The 10,851-nt window shown below is 38.1% G+C and overlaps 1 protein-coding gene across 6 annotated transcripts in view; it reads right to left on the bottom strand.

The window, feature by feature from the left end:
- Positions 1-4,312: 4,312 nt before the first annotated feature.
- LOC122846583 (regulator of G-protein signaling 6-like) overlaps positions 4,313-10,851 on the bottom strand; it is a 42,351-nt gene continuing 35,812 nt past the window's right edge. For 3 of the 6 annotated variants that reach the window (XM_044143624.1, XM_044143626.1, XM_044143625.1), the window contains 7 exons: positions 10,720-10,794; positions 9,748-9,849; positions 9,438-9,610; positions 9,130-9,255; positions 8,852-9,038; positions 7,937-8,026; positions 5,665-6,104 (listed from right to left, as the gene is read on the bottom strand). In XM_044143624.1, coding sequence (XP_043999559.1) covers positions 5,925-6,104; positions 7,937-8,026; positions 8,852-9,038; positions 9,130-9,255; positions 9,438-9,610; positions 9,748-9,849; positions 10,720-10,794 — 933 coding nt within the window. In that variant the 3' untranslated portion in view covers positions 5,665-5,924. Of the gene's footprint in view, positions 4,831-5,664; positions 6,105-7,936; positions 8,027-8,851; positions 9,039-9,129; positions 9,256-9,437; positions 9,611-9,747; positions 9,850-10,719; positions 10,795-10,851 lie in introns of those variants that run through there. The other 3 variants (XM_044143627.1, XM_044143630.1, XM_044143629.1) reach the window with 2 other exon arrangements.

Below are 10,851 nucleotides of genomic sequence, written 5' to 3'. Positions count from 1 at the left end.
CAGCCGATTTTGATTTTGGCTGATATAATTTTTTTTGTCTGAAATGTTGCTAAATATAGCAAGAAAGTCAGTGAGTTGGCAACAGTGGGTGAATATTGTTAACTGTAAACATGCAGACCTGACCTGGTGGGCCGGTCTGTCAAGTCACACCTCTCACTGTAGAGCAGAAGAGGACAGAGGTTGATTTTTAAACCTTTGCTGACAAAGATAAGATTAGGAAATAAGGTGGGCTTCACATGAAAGTATCAGCCGGTCACGATCCCCTAAAAGTAAGGAAATCGGCGCACAGATTGGTCGATAAATCAGCTGCCCATTAAATGTATCCTATATTATACAAGTATATAATATAAACAGCACTGCCATAGATACAATAAGTTTATATCAGGTGTGTGAATTATCTAATGATCAGGCTGCTGATTGCAGCCAGTCCACATTGTTAGCAGAACTAGAGGGCCCTAAAATCACATTTCGCCTAGGGCCCCTGGTGCTGCTTCACAAACATGTATTTGTAGAAATCGTATACAGTAATCAGCAAAGTATTTATTTTTGTCCTGGCTTTAAATTTTATCAAAATGGATAAACCAACACAAATTAGTGCATCATTTTGAGATGAAAAGAAAATGGTGGTGTTATGACACCATAGTGATGTGTATTCACTCCCTTTACTCTGATAATAAATATAACCAGAAGTCAGCTATGACCTAATAAGTTCCTGCAAGAAATAAATTGAGAGTGTATCACCAAGCCACGTATTTAAATTCAAAATAAATGTCCTAGTTTAGGATTAAACAAATTATACAATATTAGATGTTTCAATTGTGCACATGGCATCAAAACTCAGAAAAATGTTTTACAACTTGAAAATCAGTTTTAAGAAATTAATCAGAAAGGTGCATTGCATGGCCATAAGCATGGTTCTTAAAAAAAAAAAAGAAATTTAAGGATACATTACCTTTATTGCTAACTCTGGCAAAAAGTGTTAAATATCAATCTTTTCTTGCAGTAGTATACTTAAAATGATAAAATAATACATTCTTAATTTGAGTTAGTTCATTCATGGCAAGAAAGAAAATCCCATAGCAAGTAATTGTTTTCAATAAATCCATCAAGGCCAAACTTAATGACAACCCTTAGTTGTTATAAAACATAATTAAGTAAATTAAGCATTTTTTATATATAGTTGTTGCTTTTTCAACTTATACTTATAATCCATTTCTTCCTGTTTCCCTGTGGTGTAGATATTACATCACACAGAGATTGATTTCTCTTGGCAACTTTTCAAGAACTTACATTCAAGTTAATGCATGTTGTGTGATGTGTTGATTTCTATAAATGGCTACAAGAAAAAATCTAATTAGCTGACCTATCGACCATCAGAGCAAAACAAAATAATAAAACATTTGATGTAATGATGGTTCATCATTTAAATCATGTCTCACCATTTGCAGACTTTGGCAAATCACTGGATTCAGCCAAGGGTAGTTTCTGTAGAAGCAGCGACTCTTGTCTTTTTATCTTCAAAAGGATCTTTGAACCATAGACTTCATGACATTATAAACTCTAATACCAGGATATTTTGAATATAAAAAAATATTGAATTTTCTGTTGAGGGAGAATCAAAAAGACAATAAGTATGTAAAAGAAATGTAAAACTAAAACAATGTTGGATGGTTCCTATATCAGATTTACTTAAAATTAGTTGTTTTTAATTTCAATTATAGAATAGACTACTGCGAAAGAGGAGTGTTGCTACCCATTGGCAGAGGTGCTACGACCAGCAGAACAAACACTGTAAAATTGAAACCAAAGATTCAAACACACTACAGAAATATACATTTTTGTTCTCGTGTTATTTGATTTATATTTTGCTTTTTGTGTAAATGAGAGACTCTTCCAGCTTATTTTCCTTCCATGAGTCAGAACAGCAAACAGCAGCAGAGAGCAGACAGGTCCAGAGATTTTATTATTTGGTACCCGTGAACAGATAACAAGTGCTTTCAGTGTTTTAGAGTGCCAGTAGTTATCTTGCTGATCGAAAAACTAAAAGCACAAAAATGCCCTGAATATGTAACATGCATAGTAATGTGCTCGCATCATACTAAAGTGTGCTTTCGAATAATGAAATGTAACCAGTTTAAATTTACAATGCACTTGGCACGCAGTGTCACCATGTTTGTGCTGAGGATAACATTTGGTACATAGACTCGACTTAAGCATCTCTCTACCTTACATTTAGGAGGTTACTGGGTTAGGTTAATAAGAATAATCAGCGTCATGACTTGTACAGTGCATTGCAATGACTACTAAAAAATAACCGATGAGACTTAGTCAACGGAGCTTTCTAGTTTTTCACTGTTGCAGTCAGTGGCCTATGGGGGGCGCTGTGTCCCAGCACTTCTTGTGTGTAGAAGAAGGCAGCAGCCACAATGGAGCAAAGGGGCCTCAATGTTCACATTGCTCCCTCTTCAGTCCATTTCAGATTTCAGATGTCCATTCATTAGTGAGTCCTGCTCCAGCTCAGTCCCCTGCACTTCATCGTGCTCCAACATGCACCATTTTCCACATGACAAACACTCGACAGTTATCAGACAGAGAGAAATAAAAATGGGTAATTGTTTCAGAGAATAACAAATATAACCGTGCAACAAAACAGAAGATGTCCTTCACAGGGCAGCAAGTCATCCAAGAATATAATTAGAATATAATCATAATAGATTCATTACACACAGATCTCTGTTTCTGTTAAGATTACGAGTTAGCATAAAACCAAGTTCAAAAGAGGATTAAAAAAAAACAAAAAACTGAAATGTTATTTTATTGCCCACTCAGTCATAGATAAGAGTGCTGACATGATTATTGTCATTAGACGGTTATTGATAGCTTGCAAAATGAGGAAAGTGTGGTGTTAAAGAACATTGATAGAAAGTTAAGTGGAAGGAAAATATATGATTGAGAACAGTGATAACCGGAAAAATGAAGCATGCCGATTCAAGGATTTGGAGACAATTCTTAAGACGTGGACATCAGCTGAAGTTTGTGCTTTGAGAACCGTCACACACAGATGATCCCAGGACATAATCCTCAAGCACAGACAAAAACAACCTGAGCTACCTAACTCCAGCAGCTGATTACCTCCATGCCATGCTTCTTTGATGGAGTAATTTACATAAGTAAGTAAGTACCCCAGACTAAACACTGGAAGCAGATACTGTGTTATAAGTCAATTTTCAAAAACTTACTCCTAAACATACTGTCCTAAAATAAATACTTAAAATCTATATCTCTGTGTGTAATGAATCTACAAACAAGTTTCCAGTCAGTCTGTCACTCGGTACCACACATGTAATATGAGACATCACACCCTTGATGCTAATTCCTGAAACAGGAAGCTCCAAAGAGCAACTTGCAGTCAGTGCTCTATGGGGAAGAAATGGCATTCAGACAGCCTTGACTAACACTGATGAGACAAACATCAGAGACAAACTGTAGCTGGTGCTTACAATGAGCACCGGCTACAGTTTGCCTGTTTCAGAAATGTTTGAACCAGAGAATCACTGTGACAATGGTAGCATTATGGTTCTTTGGTCGCATGTTATTTGCCTAAAAGCATGATTAGGACGTGCAAGAGCCGTGATGTCCCATGCTTCATGTGTTCTGCCTCATTGCCCTCCTCCAGGTCACTGTAGTTAGGTTGGACTGAATTACATAAATAAATTTCCTTTTGTATTATGTTCAAAAGTAAATGCACATGTATCACCTTTTAACATGATGTGTTTGCAGCACAGTGATGTCCTGAAACACTGTTGATGGTCCTGTGGTTTATGCACCACTAGATGGAACCTCCCATGGCACTGAAAACTTTCAGCACTATTCTAAAACACTGACCCTGGTAGCATGGCACACAAAGCGTGTCAACACTAAAAGCTCAAATCACAATGTTTCACCTAACCGTACTAGTGAATCACGCTTTTAGGCCTCTAAGGTATTCACACAGACTTTTGGAGTTGGTTAAGTTTACGAGCAGTCAACCAAACCCACCTTATAGGCACAGGTCTCATTACAAAGCGGTGCTGCTAAAACGTGACTCTCAACAAGGACATCAGGATTAAACATGCATCAATGCCTTCTGGTTGCTACATTAAGCCCTTATGTCAGATTTTGGAATGTAATGAAGATTGAAGAATCTGCTCTATATATGAAGGGGGGTCTGTACTCTTACTAATCACCAGACATGTCTTACTTACTTCAATAAAGACATTATGATAGGTGTTTTACAGATATCCAAAGAAACTGGGTGGACCTTTCTTTAATGTTTCAGATTTGTTTGTTTTTATTGCTGACTGCCTTGTGAGAACAGATGCACACCTCCTTTTAACATTTATGGCCCCAATGTGTCGTGGAAAACACAAATGAAAGAATATGAAAACAATAAAATTAATAAGCCAAGTCAAGCCGGACAACCGTTTGCCCTCTAGATGATGAAGACAGGGCAGTATTAGTTTGAATGTGCTTATTCTTTTACACCGCATGCCATGTGATTCGTTAGCTGAGGATCGTCTTGTAGGCATTGTCTCTTCTGCAGTGGTTCTGTTTGGGTGGTTCGGCCCAGTAGACCCAGCACTGCAGCAGCAGAACATCAGCAGACCTCGAAGCAGTGTCCAAGAGCCTCTGCAGCAGCCCCGTGCACCCCGGCTCCGCTGTTTGCGCCCCTGCCCCGGCCCCTGTGTGGCTGTCAGCCCACCTGCAGGGTTTGGTCGTGGCTCTCCAGGACAGGCTGTGTCAGGATGACTGCATAAGGCCTGTCAGACGCTTTCCCGTCAAAGACTTCCCCTGGAAAGTTAAATGAAAAAGTAATGATAACAAAGAAATCATTAGGAATCTGGTATGCTGATAGGAGAAGTAATCTACAAACTATAAAGCTGCTAATCTCTTAAAACATTTCCCACCTCAAATTTTCTATTGTGTTCTTCTGTTTCCAGATGACAATTAAGGATAAAAGGATAAAACAATATTATATATAAAGTTACAGTCACCTATCAGATATAGTTCAGGATGATATAATTTGAGAATTAGTAGAAAAATTAAGGTGCTTAAAATGTACTTTAGAGGTATAGTTTTAAATTGAATGAGTGGGTATCAATGATTGAAGTTAAATACTTGCTGCTAGTTACAAATGGGTATTACAGCATCCGCCAGGTTTTGTGTTTGGAATAGAACGGTTTATCTTATTCATCAATGTCATATACAAATGTCCATAATATATGTGGTATATTGCTCAAATATAGTTCTACTTTCTGATGCAGTATGAAGGTTTTTATGTTTCAGTGTTTTTAAAATGGATTTGAGGCAAAGTCCAAGCATAAAACTGTTCAAAAATAGTTTTTAAAAAATCTATTTCTAGTACTGTTAATTTAAATGTAAAGCAGAATAAAATGTTTAAAATTGATTGAATGCTTGTTACATCATGCTTACTGTATATAACTTTAATATGAAAAATAGATAATAAATTAGCAATTTAATTTCTTTTAAAATATATACATGTCTTATGTTCTGTATATAGTTTGGTTTACTGTGACCTTATTTTTCAAAAAAATGTATTTACTTTACAACTGCAGTTTTTCTTAAATAATAGAAAAAAATAAAACTGCTTTAGTATCAACACTTTTTTAAAAGACAGAAAATGCATTAAATTTTGTCAGCACAAGTAAAAACAAACAAACAAAAAACTACCTTGACTTAGTCATTGTTTAAAGTATTTTAAAATATATCAAAACTCATGAAAACACGTTTACCAGAAGAAATGAATGCAATCAAAAATTTAAGGAGGAAACTTCTGATTGATCTAATATGGGAGGACCCAGAGATTTACTTTGGTGCAATCACTCAGGTCACTGTAATAATCTCTCATTCACACAAACACATGCTCACACACATTTAGAAAGCCACAACAGAGTGTAATATGGTTGTAATTGCAAAAGCCACTGATAGTGAGCCAGCCAGTGTGGTTTCTGTGATATGAACAGCCGCAGCTCCAAATGACTTACCACGCTGCGGGTGAACTTCTCCAAGGAGGTGCGACGACCTTGTTCAGTGTCTGCTGGCTGCTGTTTTGGGAGGGGGGGGAAGCAGGGTGAATGTTTGGGTCAGGTATGGGTGTTGACGGGAGGAAGGTTGGCAGTGGTGTCAATAGTGCAGAGAGTAAAAAAAAAAAAAAAAAAAAGAGGAGGCCAGGCATTGCAGAAAGCGAGGGCCCAGTGCAGGCAGAGCAGATGGGGTTACATTTGGGGAAAGGGGTGTAGGATCAGTGAAAGGCCAGCAGAGGGAGCAGTGTCCAAATGAGAGAGGGCAGAAAGGCTGGCATGAACAGAGGAAGCTGTGATCTGATGAAAAGCTCCATATTACACAATTAAACAGCTAAGAAGGTTTTCTTTTAAGAGCTTAAGCTCTGCAGGAAGCACAGATTACAGCAATAAACACATTAAAACAGGTTGTTTTTTGACAACAATCAATACATCGGTCTTATTTAGTGTTGTTAGAGCTTGTCAGTGTTTCTTCCATTGGTTCTTAGAATGCTTGAGCAGATTCTCTGCTCTTACATTTTTGTAGTCTTTAATCAGACTCCAGGCTCACCAATGTAAAAACTGAATTAATTTTCTGGTAAAGCATCACCGCCCTAACACAAATAAGCAGAAAGAGGCTCATAAGCACAGCTTTATTTATAATATTTGCAACTATTTACCTTTATCCCTGAAAGAGAGATTTCTTATATGCATGTTTATATAAAGTGTTTATGACCAAAACGTCTTCATACCAAGGGGCATATGATGTCAAAAATCAAAAAAAGGTTTAGGTTGCACAAATAAAACATCACGGGGTCTTTCCGCTGTTTATCAAGTTGAGAAGTCATTTTTAAATACACTTTTCTGACATGACAAGTCTTCATGAGACAGCAACCTTGATGACCATATAATGAATGACGGGAAGTACTGTTATGATGATGAAACCAAACTGATTTAAAGGGCTGAGGACATTTATTACTTTCTTCTTGGGTTGACAGTGATTTGTTATGCTTTGATGTCTGAATTAGTTTTGTCATGTTTCTTCACTTTGGCCTTGGAAATATACATCTATTTTTACGTAGATTGCTGAGAATGTTATGGAGTGAAAATAATGAAATAGATTAGTTTTTTGAAGAAAAAAGACTGAACCCCCTACATATAAACCTGGCTAGCTGTGAAATAGGTTATAACATAGTTACAAGCTGTTTTGATGTACTTTGGATCATTAATGAAATGTGATTTGCACCTCTGATTTCTAAAAGGAAATATTAAGACACCAATGAATGAACTGCATCATAAAGAGGAAAAAGTGTCTTATTACAATTAATACAAATCTTGTTCTTGCAAGTGTGTAAGAACAAGGTTTTACATGTGAAACCCATCAATATCCCACAAAATGTAGCTCTTCCTTTGCAGAAAGGGGGAGGTACATTTATATATGCCAGTAATAAAAGTGTAGATGCTACAAGTATTATTCTATTCATCACTGATACATGATTGTTCTCCTTTACTAATTAAAATACATATTTTTTGCATTCTCGACTTTTTTCTTACTTTTAAACTTGTGTGAAACATGTAATATAATATAGGATACATTTTTAATTCGAACTTGCACTAATTTTAGGATTTAAGCACATAGGTATGAATTTGTACAAATATTGAGCAGCTAAATAACAGTTTTGTCACCAAAATATTTCAGAATTCTCATAAGACGTAAAATCCTTTAGGCTCAAAGCAGAACTTAAAGGATGAAACCCAACACTGTATTTTTCAAGCCCAGCAATATTATTAAATTATAAACAAAGAATCAAACTAGTTTGAGAAATGCAGGCAGAATGTGGAGCGGAGGTCAGAGTCAGGGCTACCGAAAAACTCACCTTTTTTCTGGCTGACAGGAGATCTTGGTAGATGTTGGATCGCAAAAAGCGTGCATAGCTGTCACTTTTCATGAGCTTGAATATGTGCTCCTACAGCAGGAAAAGAAAAAGATGAATTTGTGTAGCATGAAACCAGCCAGAAAAATACTGATGTATAATCAGGGAGACATTGATGCAGACAGTATGCTCAGACCATTCAAACTTTTTTTTTTTCACATTTTGTCACAATGAAAAGGCAAACCTGAATGAATTCATCTTAAGATTTACCGACATAAAGCAGTACATGATGTGAGGTGGAAACAAAGTGTAAAGGAAGAAAAAATATATACAGTACAGACCAAAAGTTTGGACACACAGTTGTGTCCAAACATTTGGTCTGTACTGTATATTTCAAAATATATTTGTATTAAGTCTGAAAAGTGAGGAATGCATTTGCACACTACATAAAATCCCAATAAAATACATTGCAGTTTCAGATTGTAATGTGAGAAACTGGAAAGCACTTTTGTGAGGTTTTGTTTATTGATCCAGTCGGTGTGTGTGAGTGTATGAATGAGAGCTGCTGCTGCCAACAGTAGAGCAGAACTGAACGATGTGCTGCCAGTCAGAGACGCTGCACATGACACATCACCAGTGCATTTTAAGACCAATGTAATCCACTGTGAGCTGAGTGAAGGACCTATTCATGGTATTACTCGCCTCATTAGGCCCTGCCACAAACACACTCCGTCATTTTTTTCTCTTTCCACTTACCCAGAACTCCCACCCACCCCCTCTTAGTCACTTCTACAGTGAAAGGCCTTTTCTTTTGAGTAGGTATTTCTGGTGCTTGTTTGTTTTTTTGTTTTTTTTGTGTGTGTACATTTATAAAAATATGAAGTCACATGCATCCACGAAGAGAGGCACACATTCAACCTGAGCGTCTTCATAGCTGTATCGTCCGGGGTCTTTGAGGTTCTGGCTGGTTCGCTCGTAGCTGTGAGAGTCCAGGTTGATGGAGCTTGGCGCTCCCTCGGCCAAAAACTCCTGCCAGATCTCTTGGGCCCTGGTGGAAACCTCCTGGAGCGGCCGTCGTTTCAGATCCTGCACCGCTAACCAGAACCTACCAGAACGTTCAATAAGATTTTAATGCAAATCGAATATTTTGAAGCTTTTCTGAAGAATCTTCGTGAAGTGCTGAGAAGAAGTCTCACCTCAAGTTCTCTGAGCTGAACTCTGACTCCAGGAACTTCAGGAACTGGTCCCGTCCCACTGGGTCCTTCAGCGCCTCGTCCAGGGAGAAGCCCCACTTCTTTACCCGCTGCTGACTGGGATCACAGCTGCTCAATGGAAAACAAGTCAAAAGAGGAGATAATAAAATAAAAGTCTGAGACTGGGATGTCAGATGGAATCAACACACAGCAGCAGTTCAGCAGCAGTTCCCTCACTTCAAATAGCCCCAGTTACCCTGGACTAACGGCCAAAATCCACCAATCCCCCAGTTCTCAGCAACAAGCCTCACCTTGCCTCCATGTCCCAGAAGGTGGCGTCGTCACTAATCCATGGGTTCGAGGGCTCCACGCCTGATACAAAGGGGTCATATTCCATGAACTGCTCTGTGTAGGTCATCAGGCTGTCGGCCACTTTGGAAACCTTCATACAGTGTCTGTCAAGCTGGATGTTCAAAAAGGTTATCTGTGGGCGGAAGGAGAGAGAGAAAAAAGGGGCTAAATAAGGTAATGGCTCATCAGTCTATGTCTCTGATTGTCTTTATGATGGATGAGGAAGGCAGATTGGTAGGAATGAAGTGTTGAGCATAATGTCACACTTACCTCCTTCTGAACGTCCTCTTTGGTGGGCTTCCTGCTCGGCTGGGTACTGATGTGGATTGGACTTGGTTGACTCTGGCCGTCATCTGGTACTCCATACACCGACTGGAAAAAGTGACAGAAAATGATAGATATGGTTTTGTATTAATACCGCTGGTATGTGGTACTGATACATGTGATGTTAGTTAATATTAGTGTCAACTTTATGTTTCTTTTTTATTAGCTTTTTTCCCCCTATGTTTCTGAACTGAATATCTTTCTGATTTCAAAGTATGATTTTTTCTAACTGTTTGAAATTGAATCAGAGTCTCACACTTGTCCTGTTTTAGGCCAGTTTTGATAACAAGAAAGGATTAAAAGTCTTGCGATAATCACTTCATTGCTCCTCAATTAAAAGGCGTTTTCAATCTTTCCCATTTTTCCTCCAAATATCTCTCCTTGTGACTTCAGTTTTTCTTTCATGAAGTAAGGCCATGTGCATATGCACTCATAGATCACCTTGCCTCCATGTCCTGCACATATAACTTCAGCCGATTCTGGAGTTATATGTGCAGAATTGGTTTCTTCCTCACTGCGTGGCCTTTCAGTCCATGTTGATCCAGGATTTATTTCACCACAGATAAAGACAGTCTTTTACCATCTTCACTGACGTTTTCACGATATCACTCAAAGAAGGAATGTTTGAGAATTTGCCTTAAAATACTTCCACATCTGTGTTTCAACATTACCTCAAGTGGTGTGATTTAGATGCTAACAAAGACAGGGTATCATCATCCATGCTTTCCCAAGAATGTTTAAAAAAGTTATAAAATGTCTTAAATTTAAAGATGTAATTTAAATAATAGTAATTAAGACATCACTATGTAAACTATACACGATCTGTTATTTCAGCATTTACTTTAGAGAAAATTATGCTATATTGAATGTGGGACAGTGAAGCTGGACGTCCCCTCCTATGTTGTCTCAGTCTGTCACCTTTTTCACCCTGTGTGGGTTCTTCTCTCTTCGACACTTGCGGATGTCCATCTCCGTGGTGTTGACGCAGCCTGGCTGTGGGAGACAGCAGGAAACATGACGGTGCGGGTCACTGTTCCATGAACATGTGTT

This window comes from Gambusia affinis, linkage group LG16 (genome assembly GCF_019740435.1).
Source record: "Gambusia affinis linkage group LG16, SWU_Gaff_1.0, whole genome shotgun sequence".
Classification (NCBI taxonomy): Eukaryota; Metazoa; Chordata; class Actinopteri; order Cyprinodontiformes; family Poeciliidae; genus Gambusia; species Gambusia affinis.
Note: the sequence above shows the minus strand (reverse complement) of the source record. Positions and strands in the feature narration are given on the sequence as shown.